At 49.9% G+C, this 16603-nt stretch overlaps 1 protein-coding gene across 1 annotated transcript in view; it reads left to right on the top strand.

Moving 5' to 3' along the window:
• RAC2 (ras-related C3 botulinum toxin substrate 2 (rho family, small GTP binding protein Rac2)) overlaps positions 1 to 12659 on the top strand; it is a 17771-nt gene extending 5112 nt beyond the window's left edge. The window contains exons 3-6 of the mRNA XM_006865213.1: positions 6371 to 6488; positions 7330 to 7392; positions 7823 to 7982; positions 12525 to 12659. Of these exons, the coding sequence (XP_006865275.1) occupies positions 6371 to 6488; positions 7330 to 7392; positions 7823 to 7982; positions 12525 to 12655 (472 nt within the window). The 3' untranslated portion in view covers positions 12656 to 12659. The remainder of the gene's footprint in view (positions 1 to 6370; positions 6489 to 7329; positions 7393 to 7822; positions 7983 to 12524) is intronic.
• Positions 12660 to 16603: the final 3944 nt, after the last annotated feature.

Raw genomic sequence — 16603 nt, forward strand, 5'->3', positions numbered from 1 at the left:
TTGCTATGGGTCGGAACCGACTCGACGGCACTTAACAACAACAACAACAGCCCTTCCCAGGTATAATTTATTGTTGTTGTTGCTAAGTGTTTTCCAGTAGGTTCAACTCAGCGACCCAAGATAGGGTTTCTGAGGAGCGACTGGTGAATTTGAACCAGCAACCTTGTAGTTAGCAGTCCAGTTCTTATCCTCAGAGCCACAACAGGTAAATTTGCTGTTGTTAAATACCATCTAGTGGGTTCTGACTCAGAGAGACTAAGTACAGGGTTTTCAAGGAGCAACTGGTGGGTTTGAACTACAGACCTCGAGGTTAATAGTCCAGTGCTTATACTATGCACCATATTAGACTCCAGGTATAATTTTAGGGACTCTGAAAATAAGACTGAGCCACACCCTAGTCAAAACCCTCCTGTAGTTCCTTTCAGTTTTAAAATTTACCTCCTATCCTGGCATTCAAGGCTCTAAATGACAGGCTGCACCCTTCTCCCACCCTCAGCAAACCCCACTCACTGCTTACCATGGCCCACTCCAGTTCAGACCCGCTGCCCCATTATTTAACGGCAGGATTCTTTCCTATCATTCTGTTCTCTGCACAGATACCAACTCCCTGACCCCCTGTCAAAAGCAGCCCTCAGTCCCTCAGAGGGACCCAGTCCCTCTCCGCCCACCACTGAATTCCACTTTCTTCATAACCTGACAGGATCTGACTCATCTGGTTGCTCAGCCACTGTGCTCCATTACAGTGGAGGTTCTGTGATGACAGGGCCCTTGTTCAGTTCTCTCTGGCTGTGCCCACTTCTAGACTACTGCCCAATAACGGTCGGGCTGCCCTGACCTGCCTGAGAAGGTACCAAGTGTGCCGTGTACCCTCCACCAGGGCTCTGCTTTCTGGTCTGTAGGGGAAGGAAGAGCTACAACTGCTCATTTAGGGCAAATGGTCCTGCACTTGATTTTCACCTTCACATGTGACCTTTTTTTCACTCAGCTGGTAAGTCCAGCCTGAACTCCACAGGCAGGATGAAGGTCAGGCTTTTCTAGCTGGATGTTGCAGGGGCCCTGCCAAGCTGCCATCCCAGGCTCCTGACACAGGGCATGCGTTATGCCCTGGTTGTGTTGTGGACTGCCTGCCCCCTTCCTGTTCAGTATCCTATTCCCTCCCACCCCACCCCGATACTTCCGGTTGCCCTCATTTCTCATCCAACGATGATGTAAGAGCCCACCAGTCTCCCAGCTTCTCCTTTTCCCCTTCTTCAGAAACTTCTCCACCCACTGCCAGGGAGTGTTGTTAACGGTTGTCAAGTTGGCCCCAGACTCATGGCAACTTCAGACACAGCAGGTTCGGAGCATTGTGACCCATAGAGTTCTCACTGATGGATTTCCAGAAATAGAACACCAGACCTTTCTTCCTGCTCCATCTTATTTTGGAAGGTTGGTTGAAACCTGTTGAGCATCCTAGCAACACACAAGTCTCCATTAACACACTGACAGTGATTGTACATGAGGTGCATTTTCTGGGAATTGAACCTGGGTCTCCCTCATGGAAGGCAAGACTCTACCTCTGAGCCACCACTGCAGGTAGAAGCCCTTCCTAATGCAAACCTTCTGCTAAGATGTCTGCTTAAATTCCTCCATGGCTCCCATTGCCCTGAGGACTAAGATCAAACTCTTGCTGTGGTTCCTGATCTGCCTGGCCTGGTTACTTCTCCCCTACCCCTAAGCTGCCAGCCACACATACCCTGTGGTCCCTGAGCTCCAGCCACAGGAGCTGAACCATCCTCCCTCCTGAAGGGTGGGCTGGGGTCCAGATCAGGAGAGGCCCCCTCTACCTGCTTCCACCTACCCATGACATTCCCAGGGCCATGTCTGTTGGGATGGAGATCGTATCAGCACCCATCTGGGCTCACAGCCCTGGAATCTCAGCCTCTGGGTGCCAACTTTGGGCAGGTCCCTGAGTCTCAGCTCCCTTGTATGTAAATAGGGACAGGGTTGATGCAAATGGTTAAGAACTGAAAGGTTGGTGGTTCACACCCACCCAATGGCACCTCAGAAGACATTCAGGCTATCTGCTTTCCAAACGTTATGAAGCAGTTCTTTTACTCTACGCACTGTAGGATCACCATGATCTGGAATCCTGTTAATATCTACCAACAACAAGAAAGGGGGATAAGTAAGGATAGAATCTGCTCCCTGAGCCTATTGAATGGTCTATGTGTGAAGGGTCTGGCGCAAGGCTGGGCGCCCTCGGCTGTTCCCTGCTCTTCCCATGACTCAGGGGTCAGCGCCCCCTCCCTCTCACCATGTCCCGGCTCAAGTTCCACCGAATTTCTAGCCACAAAATAGCAGAGATACTTATCACTCGGGCTTTTTCTGAATTGAGTAACAGGATCTAGTCCTTTTCATGCTACCAACTGACTGTGAAATCTTGGGCGAGTCTCTTCCTGTCTGTTAGCCTCACTTTTCTCATCTGGAGGAATGGGGCAAGGGCTGGCCACGATGGTGTGTGCTGTAAGACTTCTTCGGCCCTCGCTCCCTGTGAGGGGACTTCTGATATAAGGGGACCCTTGGGAGTTTATTCCTCCCTTGGGCTCTGAGAGATAATCCTGGAACTCTTTTGAGCATTGAACGTAAAGATTGCTCAGTTTCTCAACATCTCCCAACAGAGTGAGTTGGTTCCAACTCATGGACACCCCATGTGTGTCAGAGTAGGACTGTGCTCCACAGGGTTTTCCATGGCTGTTTTTTCAGTACGTAGATCACCAGGCCTTTCTTCTGATGTACTTCTGGATGGACTCGGTTCTGCAGCCTTTTTTTAGCTGATCCTGTTAACTGTTTGCACAACCCAAGGATTCCAAAGACAACATAGTCATCCCTCAGGCCCAGCCTTTGCCTCCCTGGACAGCACCTTCTCCCTGCGATTCCACATCGAGTGATATTGAGCACTGGTAGCATAGTGGTTATGAATCGGGCTGCAAACCTTAAGGTCAGCAGTTTGAAACTACCAGCTGTTTCATGGTAGAAAGATGGGGCTTTCTGCTCCCGTAAAGATTTATAGCTTCGGAAACCCTGTACAAGGTCGTTATGAGTTGGAATCAACTCCATGGCACACAGCCACCACCACCAATGCATACCAGGAGTTATACTGAAAGCACACTTGGTCCCTGAGGTCTTGAGCTCCCACTCTGGGGCACTGGGTTCAACAAGAAGTGTGGACTTGGAACTTTGGCCTAGAGGTCAGGAAGGCTTCCTGGAGGAGGTGATGCTGAGCTGGGATTGGAGGAATGAGGAGACAGGACGGTGGGATGTCAGGGATGGATGGATGTTACCAGAGCTTTCCAGACAGGAGGGAGCAGGACTGTTTGAGGGACTGAGAGATACCCAGGCAAACATGCACAAAGTGAAAAACTCCAAGCTGCCCACTTTGCAGATCTGGGGGCAGGCTTTCTCAGGAGGGGCGACTCGGGAGTCACTCTGAAGCGTTAGGGCACCTACAGCCTGACACTGAGTGATGTATCATTGAGGACTTCCTGAAGGAAGTGGCATCAGAAAGGTATCAATTCAAATTGGCTTAATTCCATTCCACCTGTACTCACTGACAGCAGAGCTGTCTGGAGCTCTGCCCCGAGGCAAGGCCGTTAATTCCTGCTCCATGGTCAAGACCAATCAGTCACCGGAGAGAAGGAAAGATGAGAGGCTGGGAAGGACCTCCCACGGTGGAATTCAGAAGCCTAGGCAGCAGTCAGGGTGGAAAGGGGAGGATATTCTAGGGAGGTCTGGAAGGGTGGAGCAGCCTGGGGCCTGGGAGAACCACATGGTCAGGATGGGTGGAAATTCTGACAGGGGTACCGGGTGAACAGCGCTGGGCCCCAGCAGTGTGACCCTTGCCCAGGAAGTGGCTTGACTGGCATGTGGAGGAAGGACTATGAAGAGAAACTGGAGGAGTCTTTGGTCTCTGTGGTTCAGGTCCCGACAAACACTTTGCTGTTGTTACTAAGTGCTGTGGAGTCATTTTCAACTCATAGCAAGCATGTTTAGGGTTTCCAAGGAGCAGCTGGTGAGTTCGAACTGCTGATCTTGTGGTTACCAGTCCAGTGCTTATCCTGCAGCACCACGCTGCCACTCCTGGCAAACGTTGTTGTTGTTGTTACGTGCCGTGGAGTCAGTTTCGACTCATAGCGACCCTGTACAGGGTTTCCAAGGCTGTAAATCTTTACAGGAGCAGAAAGCCTCATTTTTCTCCTGCAGATCAGCTGGTAGTTTTGAACTGCTGACCTTGCGGTTCACAGCCCGATTCGTAACAACTACACTATCTAATAGCAAATATTAGGTGCACAATAAATGCTCATGGAATTTTTCAAAAAGCCCATAACCTTATATGTTTGCCCTGGTCTCTGGTGCTGGCAGAAAGACGTTGTCTTTCGTTTTCAGTGAATGAGACATACTGGTGTGTTTAACAACGATGACATCAGTGAATGTACCACAGACTGCCAAGAGAACAGACAAATCTGTCTTGGAAGAAGTATGGCTGGTTGCTCCTTGGAAACAATGATGAAGAGACTTTGTCTCTCATTCTTTGGATGTGTTGTCAAGAAGGGCCAATCCCTGGAGAGAGGCATCATTCTTGGTAAAGCAGAGAGTCAGCAGAGAAGAGGATGAATCCCAAGGTGACGGATTGGCATGGTGGCAGAAACAATTTGCTCAAGTGTACCAACAACACGTGTGAGGATGGAACAGGACTGGACAGTGTTTCCTTCTGTTGTACAAAGGTCGCTATGAGTCAGAACGGGCTCAACGGCACCTAACAACAACAAAACATTTGTGTTTCAGAGTTTATGAATGGTACAAACAATTAAGTGTTTGATTACTAACCAAAAAGCTAATGGTTCGAATCCACCCAAGGTTCCTTGAAAGAAAGGCCTGGTGATCCGCTCCTAAACAGTTACAGCCATGATATGGAATGCAACTACAAGGTTGCTGTGAGTCGGAGGCCACCAGCTAGTTTGATTGGTTTGAGTCAGTGCTCCATGGGTTTCCTCAGTGTGTGTCTGTTGTTGTTATGTGCCTTGGAGTTGGTTCTGACTTATAACCACCCTGTACAGGGTTTTTGAGGCTGTAAATCATTACGGGAGCAGAAAGCGTCATCTTTCTCTCGCGGAACAGTTGGTAGTTTCGAACTGCTGACCTTGTGGTTCGCAGCCCAATTTGTAACCACTACACTACCAGAGCATTCCTGAAAACATCTATGACTGAGAGTTTTCCCTTTGTGCTCTGGGGCTTGTTGGAAGGCTGAGAGTTAATGCCCAGGAGTAACCCTCTGCCAATGAGAGATGATGGAGATGTACCTCAGCTCACTTGCCTCTATGAAGACACCCTAAGACATGGTGTGTGCTGTCTTGTGTGTCCCCAGCAGATCTGAGTCCTAGGTGCCTTGCGATAACAGCTCACTGACACACCTAGAATCAGCATCAGACTCTCAGTGGTGCTTATGAGTCATACACTCAGCTGTTAACCCAAAGGTAGGAGTCCTCAGAGGTGTCGCTGAAGAAAGGCCTGGCAATCTACTTTTGAAAAATCAGCCCTTGAAAATGGTGTGGAGCACAGTTCTACTCTGACACACATGGGATCACCATGAGTCACTGTTGACCCAGCAGCAACTCTTGGTTTGTTTAGTAATATTGGCTGTTGTCTCGCCCCTGTCTCTTTCCCACTCCCCTCTTGTATCTTACTGGGTTGTTGTTGTTAGGTGCCATTGAGTTGGTACCGACTCATAGCGACATTATGCACAACACAACAAAACACTCCCTGGTCCTGTCCCAACCTCACAATAGTTGCCGCTCCAGAGCCTGTTGCTGTTGTCCTGTACCAATCCAGCTTGTTGGGAGTCTTCCTCTTTTTCTCTGATTTACCACTTTGTCAAGCAACCTTACTGGGATTATCTCCCAAACAAACCACTTCCACCCTCTCCTTGACATAAGATTTGATTTTGGCTGAATCCAACCTGAGGCAGGGTGAACATTAATAAATTCTGAGTGATCAACCTAAGTGTCCACATGAGGAGATGATACCTGTACAGTCCCAGGGGGGATGCTAAACAGCTTTGAAAAACCACCTTTCCAAAGAACAATTAAGGGTAGAAGAACTACCCAGAGATAATGCTTTCCTCTTTTTGTTTAGCTACAGTTTACATTTTTATATAATGAATCATAAAAATGTGACAGAAAACCCAGCTCCACAATGCTGGGTGACTTTGATCCTGTGGCTGCCCCTCTCTGGGCTCAGCCTCCGCCATCTGACATGGTGGGACTGGACCAGAGGTGCCTGAGCTGTGAAGCCGGAGACTGAGCCCGCCTTCTGTCTTGCCTGTGTGCCACAGATTTGACAACTATTCAGCCAATGTGATGGTGGACAGCAAGCCGGTGAACCTGGGACTATGGGATACAGCTGGACAGGAAGACTACGACCGTCTCCGGCCACTCTCCTACCCCCAGACGGTATGCCGGCTGCCCCACCCTCTCCTTGCTGTCCACCTTTGCTCTCCCTAACCCTCTGTTGGGAGTATCCTTCAGGTCAGATTGACTGGGGAAACCCAGACTTCCCCTTTTATTAAGGCCCCACCCCCTTCATTATCACTCTACTGTGTTCTGTCTTTCCAACTCTGCTTCCTGGCCTCTGGCCCCACCTGGATCCCAGAAGGTGAGACAGGTAGACCCCAGACAGGTAACCCGGGAGGACTGGGGGAGGGGAACTTTGAGGGGAAAGGGAGTGGCAAGCCTGCAGATGGCTCAGGGCCTTTGGCTCTCACTGATGGGTGGGGCCATGCAATATTGTTGTTGTTATGTGCCGTGGAGTCAGCTCCAACTCATAGCGAGCCTGTACAGGGTTTCTAAGGCTGTAAATCTTTAAGGAAGCAGAAAGCCTCATCTTTCTCTGCAGAACACCTGGTGGTTTCGAACTCCTGACCTTGAGGTTAGCAGCCTGACTCCTAACCACTGTATGAATTCTGGAATCCCAGCTCCTTCTCTTACTAGGGTGCACCTTGGCCAGTCCTTTAAGCTTTGTAAACCTCACTTTCCTTATTTGTAGAATGGGCATCATAGGATTCCGAGAGCTCTGTCTGAGGATTAGAATCTGGCCCATAGAAGGTGTTGGCTTAAAACATAAACAGTAGCTTGTTAGCTGAAGTGGAGAGAGCATCTTCCGCTCTGCTCAAACTTTACTTCCCCAGCTTTCTCCTGGGCTGTTCTGCTCCTCAGGGTCTGCCCAGGTATGGGAGGAGCTCAGGTGGGACAACTCCCGTCTCCCTCAACATACCATTGGCTGCTTTGTTCCCAGGACGTCTTTCTCATCTGCTTCTCTCTCGTCAGCCCAGCCTCTTATGAGAATGTCCGTGCCAAGGTGAGCTGGGCAGAGTGGGGGCATAGGAGACATGGACAGGGTGGGGGAGGGGCAGGGTGCCTTAGAGGAGGGAGGGACCAGTGACTTCAGCCCTGCACCTGGGGATTAGGGGTACAGGTAGGGAGACTTCAGTGTCACCCAAAGCTGTGGGGGTACTTAGGGAGGGCAATGTCTCAGAGGGGAACTGCTCTCTGACCCCATAACCTGTGTCCCCTGCCCCCCTCACATGCCTTCTGTCTCCCCTCTCTTGTCATGCCCACTCTTTTGTCTGCACAACCTTGTGCCCACCTCTTATCTCCACAAACCCTCATGCTGGCCACCTATCTTCCTCCTCTTTCCTGGAAACCTCATGCTCCCCCCTCTCTCCACAATCTCATGACCCCCGTCTCCTGCCCTCTCCTCCCTATGCCCCCTTGTGCCCCTTGCCCAGTGGTTCCCCGAGGTGCGGCACCACTGTCCCAGTACTCCCATCATCCTGGTGGGCACCAAGCTGGATCTGCGGGACGACAAGGATACCATCGAGAAACTGAAGGAGAAGAAATTGGCCCCCATCACCTACCCACAAGGCCTGGCGCTGGCCAAGGAGATTGGTAATGGACTTGGGCTCTAAGGGGGACCTGGGTGTGGGGGAGACCCTGACTCAGCCTCGTGAAGGTTATGAGCATGGGCTTTGGGACCAGGCTGTACGGTGCAGACCCCAACTGGGCCATGTCCTACCTGTGTGACTGTGGGTCCTCTCTGTGCCTCTTTCCTCATCCACAAGATGTGGTGATCAGTCATCACAGTTCTTACCTCATACGATGGTTGGGAGAATGAAATAAGTGAATACCGCCCAAGTTCAAGGACAGAGACTACACAGAAAACTCTCGTTAGTGGCTCTTATTATCATTACCCAGAGATAGACACTGAAATGAAAGGGATGCTTTTCAAGCACACAGAAGCAGGGGCAGAGTGGGGAATGCTGGGGTTGCTCAGAAGGACAAGCAGCCAAGTCAAACTTGGGTTCTCCTGGCAGGCTTCCTGGAGGAGGTGCCCCAGGGCTGGGGTTGAAGGATGCTGCAATCGCTTGCTCCTCCTTATCCCAGTCGTTCCCCATACCCCCACCCCAGCTTCTCAGCCCATCTCCTCTCTACCTTCAGAAGGGAAGTGACTTTGAAAGCTTTCACAGCTAGTAGGTGGCAGGACTGGGATTTGAACACAGGACCTCAAGTTGCTGGCTTGAGGGCCTCCTTGTAGTGGCTCAGCCTGCACCAGGAAGTTGATGACAGATGGACCTGGACCTCCATCTCTGTCCCTGGTCAGACTCCAAAGAGCCACACAGCCAAGGGATGGGGTAGAGTTTGCCCAGGAGCCCGGGCCACCAGGCATGACTATTGTGAGTGAGACCCATCTGCAGGGACCCTGCCTCAACACAGATGCCTGCCATTGCAGAGTTTGGCCCTGAATCCTGCGGCCTCCCTACCTTCCCTGCCTCTGCCCGCCTTTCTTCCTCCCACCGGAAGTGTTGCCCCCTCCCCCCCAGAGACTTACATATCTCTTCACAGGAAGGGAAAACCGCAGCCACCACCTCACTCCTTCCTGTGACTAACCCTGTGACAAAGTCATCGTCCCCAGGGGCCTCAGCTGATGCTCACTGTGTCCCTGCTGTTGTGTTGGGATAGCTAGAAGGGCCTTAGAAATCTGGCTTCTATTCCTTGCTCCAGCACTGACTGGCTCTATGGCTGATGGCTTCCCCTGTGCGACCTCAGTCTCTGGATCTGCACACCTGGACAGTCCCCACAGACCTCTTCCTCTCTAAGGAGATGGCTTCAGGGTCTCTTGCCAACCCTTCTTGATAACTGACACCAGGTGTGCGGCACACCCTGATTTTGAACTAACCTCAGACAAGCCAAGGCCAAGAAGGAAGCCTTGGGACCCTGTGGGGCAGATAAAGAGGTCATTGGCTACCTTTGTCCCCCAGTCCTCTCTCCAGAGAATGGTTATGGCTGGCCAGATGTTAAGTACTTCTTGGATGATCATTCTTCCTGCTCTTGCTATAAGGGAGGAACTGCCATCCCTTTGCCCTACCTCCACACATATTTTGTTGTTGTTAGGTGCTGGCAACTCAGTTCTGACTCATAGTGACCCTATGGGCAACAGCAGGAAAGCTTGCCTGACCCTGCCCCATCCTCACAACTGTTACTATGTTAACTCCCACTGAGGCAGCCACTGTGTCAAGCCATCTCGTTGAAGATCCTTCTCTGTTTCCCTGACCCTTTACTTTACCAAACATGATGCCCTGGTAACATGTCCAAAGTCTCACTAGCCTCGCTTCTGAGACGCATTCTGACTGAACTTCTTTTAAGACAGATTTGTTTGTTCTTCAGGCAGTCCATGGTACATTCAGTATTTTCTGCCAACACCATGATTCAAAGACATCAGCTCCTCAGGCTTTCTTATTCATTGTTCAGCTTTCACAGGCATATGAGGCAAATGAAAATATCATGGCTGGATCAGATGCATCTTAGTGCTCAAAGTGACAACTTGGTTTTAAACACTTTAAGACAGCGCAGTTCTTAAACACTTTCAAAGGCCTTTTGCAGCAGTTTGCCCAATGCAATATGTCGATCGCTTTCTTGACTGTTGCTTCCACGAGTATTGGCTATGGATCTAAGGAAAATGAGATCCTTCACAACTTCAATTTTTGCTCCATTTATCATGATGTTGCTAATTGGTCCAATTGTGGAGATTTGTTTTTTTTTGTGTTGAGGTATCATCCATACTGTAGTTTGTGATCGTCATCAGTACATACTTCAAATCCTCTTTGCTTTCAGCAGTTGTGTCATATACAGGTTGTTAATGAGTCTTCCTCCAATCCTGACACTGTATTCTTCATATAATCCAGCTTCCCAGATGATTTGCTCAGCATACAGATTGAATAAGTATGGTGGAAGGATACAACCCTGGTGCACTTTTTTCCTGATTTTAAACCACCCCCACTTTATGGATGGGGAAACTGAGGTTCAGGCAGAAGTCACTGGTTCAAGGCCACCCAACAAGATTTCAAACCTGGGACACTTGATCTCGAAACCAGGAGAATCAGGGTCATGGCCCCCAAGCCCACACCTCTGCAGCCCCCAGTGTCCTGGCTGAGCCATCTCATGTCAGCATGTTCTAGACAGGTAGGGAGACTGAAACCCAGAGAGGGTGACTGGCCAAAGTTCCAGAGTGGGTCAGAGGCTGAGCTAAAGAGATCTTGTTCTGGACAACACTGAGCCACTGGGGTTGTGAGGAGAGGCAGGTTCCAGGCAGGAGTGAGTGGGGGTATCAGTAAGGTAGCCATGGCTTCTGGTCCCTTGTAGGAGACAGTGGCCAAGGGCCCAGTGAGTGACACTTCCATAGCACAGAAGCTTATGGGAGGGGCTGCCCAGCAACCTTGGGGTCTCTGCCCCTGCCCTGTGCATTCCACATATCAAATTGATGCCCAGGGCATAGGTGGGTCTTACTAGTCCAGGGTCTTCCCTCCCCACTGGTCTGTGATCCTGGCTCTCTTGCCCAGTCTGTGTGTCTTTGGGCCAAGGCTTTCCCTTTCTGGGCCTGTTTGCTCATCTGTAACCTGGGGATCATAGTGTCCATCTGGAGCAGGTGCTGATGAGTGTCCACCCCAGAATAGCAACTTCCTCCTTCTCTTCCTCTAGTTTCTGAAATCGGCCCCTAAGCCTCCAGGCCTCTTGGCAGAGGGGTTTTACCGTTTCTCACTTCAGGGAAACTGGGTTGTAGTAGACATAGGGAAGTCACACAGGTTCCTCCCAGAGCGTCATGGAACACTGAAATAGCATTGACTGCCCCAGGTGGGGGGCTCAGCCTGCCTCTCACTGCCTGGATGGTCACGGGGTGGGGAGGGAAAGGGAAGGCTGATCTCCAGTTCCCATTCCCCTCACTGAGGGCCCCTGGGTCCCCAGGGGAAAGTGTGTGAGCTAGGACAATTTTCTTGGATCCTCAGTTTCCTCATCTGCAAAATGGGGCAGAGACTGAGGTTTGATGAGATGATAGTTGTAAGTTCTTGGTGTGTGGGCTGTTGGGTTCCTGGGCTGCACAAAGGGTTTGCTCTCAACTACTGTGGCGTTATAGGAAAATGCCCTGGACCGAAAGGTCTCTTTGACTCACCAAGTTGAGGCTTCAAACCCACTAGCTGCTCCTCAGAAACCCTACACAGGGTCTGTATAAGTAGAAACCGACTTTATGCCACTTAACAACAACTCTGGTAGCGTAGTGGTTACGAATCAGGCTGCGAAACTTAAGGTCAGCAGTTCAAAACTACCAGCTGCCTTGCGGGAGAAAGATGAGGCTTTCTACTCCCATCAAGATTTACAGCATTGGAAACCCTGTACAGGGTCACTATGGGTCGGAAATGACTTGGCGGCACTTAACAACAACAACAACAACTAACATAAAGTGCCACCCAGTGGCACCATGAAAGAAAAGTTTGGCTATCTGCTTCTGTAACGATTGCAGTTAAAGAAAACTCTATGGAACAATTACACTCTGTAATGCCGGGAGTTGCCAGGAATCAGGATGATTTTGTTGTTGTTGTTGTTGAGGCCATGAGAGCCTTAAGTCCCCTGAGGATGATTTGCACCCTGGGAAAACAGAGAGCCACAGATTTGGTTGCTTCTAGAAGACAGCGCAGTACCGAGATGATGAGCCAGTGGATCTTGAGCCCTTTTTTTCCTAGTTGTTGTTAGGTGCCATCCAGTTGTTTCTGACTCATGGTGGCCCTGTATGGGGTGTCTAAGGAGCGACTGGTGGCTTTGAACTGCCAACTTTGCGGTTAGCAGTCCAGGGCTTATCCTATAGCTCCACACCAGGAATTGCTGCCTGCCTTTTCCAAATCAATGACTCACATGCCCAAGACCCTGAGGGGTCTTCTCTCCAATTGAACTCCTCAGACTGAATCAGCTTGCCGTGCTAACAGGTTACTTTAGACATGAGACACAGAGGCAGGTATTCTGCTAGGGTGGTCCAGCTCCCAGGTGGCACCGTTAGGACTGGGACACAATATGTGATACCACAGCCTGGCTCTTGCAAGGGTTTTTTGCCCAGGGATCTCCACCCCACCTCCTGACCTCTGCTCTCCTGTTGCCCCATCCCAGACTCGGTGAAGTACCTAGAGTGTTCAGCCCTCACCCAGCGGGGCCTGAAAACTGTCTTCGATGAGGCTATCAGGGCTGTCCTATGCCCCCAACCCACGCGGACACAGAAGAAAGGCTGCAGTATCCTCTAGGGGTAAGAGCCTCTTCCCTGCCGTGTTCCCCCAACTTCGAGGGGTACACAGTCACTGAGCAGGGACTTGCGGTGCCCTGGGAATGGACTTTAGGTCAGAATCGGGTGGGATAGAGCACCCTGCCTGAGCCAATTCCTCTCTGAGGAACCCATTTCCCTGAAGGAAGGCCCAAGGCATGGGGAAGGGTATGAACTTGCTTGAGACGAAGTATCAGGCATCCCTGAGCACCCCCTCTGACCACCTGTGTATGAGGGGAGGACAGGGAATGGAGAAGGTGCCGTGGTCCCTCACTCCAGGGAATCCAAGAGACAAGGCAGCACCTATGATGGGGACAGGAGAGAGAGAGATGGACTGTTTAACTCTCGCTTAAAGGTTTGGTGGGGAGAAAAGCAGGAAAGGTGGCTCTGGGGGAAGGTGGGGATGAGCCAGGAGCCAGGAAAGACACAAGCGAATTGTCCCCCAATTCTCACCCTGCTATCTCCCTTCCAGGTTTATACACCCAGCCCTCCCAGTCAGATGACTCTGGTCTTCCAGAGCCCTACCCAAAGCCCGTGGTACCACAACTACAATGCTGGCTGCTGAGCTTCATTGATGTCTTCTCTGCGCTGGAGGCTGGTGTGAATTTGCAGGCACTGCACCCCGACACCTCATGCTCCCGCCTTCACAAGGGAAAGAAGGGGGCCCCAGGACCCAATATGCCCCTGCCACATTACTGCAGTCAGTACTATCTGCCTCGTGCACATTTAGTCTAATCCCACCCAACACTTGAACCCTTTCTGGAAACTTGGGACCAGAAGGTTGCTGGTCATCACTTGCATACCTTTATGGATGGGGATCTTACTCCCTCCTGAGGTGCTCTGCTGTAATATTTCTGGTCCTGCTTGTCTGAAAGTTGTTCTTTTTACTTGAATTGAGTTTCTCAGAGGTCTGTTTCTCTGGTCTTGGTTCTCCTTTCTGGGGGTGACACAAGACAAAATTCTCTCAATCTCTGTGAGTATCTGCCCAGACAATTAGGAGGCTGCATCCAGCTGACCCCTGCCATCTCCAGTCACAAGACCCTGAACTGCATTTATCTGTGGGAATCTTCAAACCTTCATATCCTACCAGTCAGGACTTTGCTACTGCAAATAAGCAACCCAATTCAACCCGCTTAAGAAGAAAATAAATGTATTGATTCAATTTTGGAAATTTGACTTCAGGTACAGTTTGACCAAGGGGCTCAAACGGTGTTATTATAACTCACGTTCTGTTTTTCTTGGCTCTCCCTTCTGTTGGCTGGTTTCATCCTGAGGCACATAACTCTCAGGGTTTCATCCTTCCAGGTTCAAGTTCAGGGGGTAAAAAAACCCCAACAAAACAGCAAATGTCTTTGCCCCAAGCAAAGTTCTAATTAAAGTTGACTTTCATCAGACCTCTGACTGGACTAGCTTGGGTCCTGAGTGGTCCATTTCACCAGTCATACTTGCCATGGGGATTCTGTGTTCTGATTAGAGCACACGTCACTCTGGAGCAAGAAATGGAAGCAACTTCATATAAACCGTATGTCTAGGATGGAGGCGTTTGTTCCCAAATGGAAGCTAAGAGCCTGACTGAAATTTGGGGCTATGGGTGTTTGGCAGCCAGAAACCCCAACCTTTATTATTAGAAACCACAGAAAAGTGTCCCAACAGTATAAGGAAACCATATCAGACTCAGCAGGCACTCAGCAAAGGTGAATTTCTTATAAAGAGAGATGGGGCTATTGTAGGGATTAAAGGCATTTATGCAATGGAGCTGTCAGTGGATTCAATCCTCCTGTCTTTTAGTTAAGGCCCTCTGTTGTTGTTGTTAAGTGCTGTCGAGTCGGTTCTAACCCATAGCGGCCCTATTTAGGGTTTCCAAGGAGTGGCTTGTGAGCTTGAACCGCCAACCTTGAGGTTCAAACTGACCTTACAGTCCAGCACATTAACCCACAGTGCCACAGCAGTGCTAACCTCTCAGTCAGCAGTTCAAAATTACCAGCTGTTCCATGAGAGAAAGATGAGGTTTTCTGCTCCCGTAAAGATTTACAGACTCAGAAACGCTACGCAGGGTTGCTATGGATCAGAACCAACTCCATGGAACATCATCACCACCACCAGAACTTTTCAGCTAGCAGCTGAGCCTTTTACCACGATACCACCTGGGCTCCTAGTCCCATGTAAATGTTCCTTTACAAGGACTCCTGGTGTATGGCTGTAGGTGTGTGGACGGCTCCAAGCCACCAGCTGCTCCTCAGAGACCCTACACAGGGCCGCTATGAGTCTAAATTGACTGGATGGCACTTAACAACAATAAGAAGCTTTAGGTTTCCCACTCCTCCAGAAAATGATTCTTTTGTGCCTAAACTTTTCATTCATTCATTCAACACGTATTCATGGAGCACCTATTCCATGCCAAGCACTGTTCTAGAAGCAGAGACCCACTGGTCGCCAAGAGACCTTGCCCTCAGGGGGCTGACTCTTTAGCAATATATAACCTCATCAGTGATGACACAGAAGCCCCCTGTCTTAGTTCTCTAATGCTGCTAGAACAGAAATCCCACAAGGGGATGACTTTAACAAACAGAAATTTATCCTCTGACCATTTAGAAGTTTCCATGCCAGATGCCAGATCCAGGGAAAAGCTTTCTCTCTCTGTTGACTCTGGAGAAGGTCTTTGTATTCTTTCAACATTGATGTCTCCAACATGGCGTCTCTTGGAGAGCTTCATGCATCTTGATATCAACCTTCCTCTGGACATAGGAGGGTCACAGTCCAGGGACCCCGAGTTCCAAGAGTACGTTTCGTCCCTAAGTCTTCTTTTTTGGTGGTAGGGTTGTTGTTGTTGTTGTTGTTAAGTGCCGTTGAGTTAGTTCCAACACATAGCAACCTTCTTAGGGTCTCTGAGGAGTGGCTGATGGGTTTGAACCACCAATCTTGTGATTAGCAGCCCAGTGCTTATCTTGCAGTACCACACCAAGATTCCCTTTAAGCTCTGCTCACTTGCTTAATCTCTTTCCTAATTTAAAAGATATTGATTTAAATACAGTCTAATTCTGTAGATTGCATCCGACCTCATTGGCAATAACTGTCTCTCATCCTGCCTCATGAACTCAGAGAGGGGAGGCTTTGGAGCCCATTGGGTAGTTACATCACATCACAAAATGAAGGATGATTCCCTAATACTGAGAATTATGACCTAACCAAGTTGACACCTATTTTGACATAACAGCTCCCCATTCTCCAGACAATGAAATGTTCTGGGTTTCCACTTTCTGCTCCCCCAGGGCCCCCAGCTTCCTTCAATGCCCACTTTGACCCTCTCCCCAACATTCTGAAGTTCTCAAGCAACTCCCCATCCTCCCAAGAACCCCACCCTTCTGAAAGGGCCCACGGGGAAGTCCCTGGCTTTTCTTGTTTTAGCTCAAAGTCATTATGTTTTTCAAATGACTTCTCTTCTGAAACAAAAAGTAAATGTTAAAACCCACACACATGACAGAAGCACGTGGGTGAGCTAGACCCTACCCTCCATTCCGTCTGGAGTTTCAAAACAGCTGGACAGCTCCTGTAGTCCACCAGAGTCCACTGGAGCCTCTGACGTGTTCTCTCTGGGGCTCCATCCCCAAGTGCAGACCTCGTTCTATTCCTGCTCTTCCTGGGTCTCAGGATAAATGCAAGACCTTTCTCAGAAAACCTCTCAACCCCCAGGACGGTCACACTCCAGCCTCCCTCTCTCCTTCTCCACTCACATCTCTACCCTCACACTGGACTCTCATTTCCTCAAACCCACATTCACAGCCTCTTCTCCCCAAGGCCTCTGTACATGCTGGAACCTTCCTAAACCTTCTGATACTCTTTCTTCTGCCTGCCCCCAAACTTCTCTGTAAGCCAATGGTGGGCTAGGGGTTCTTCTGGGTGTATTCAGCCACCTGAACCTACCCCCAGGGGA

The sequence above is a fragment of the Chrysochloris asiatica genome, unplaced genomic scaffold (assembly GCF_000296735.1).
Source record: "Chrysochloris asiatica unplaced genomic scaffold, ChrAsi1.0 scaffold00076, whole genome shotgun sequence".
NCBI classification, from domain to species: Eukaryota; Metazoa; Chordata; class Mammalia; order Afrosoricida; family Chrysochloridae; genus Chrysochloris; species Chrysochloris asiatica.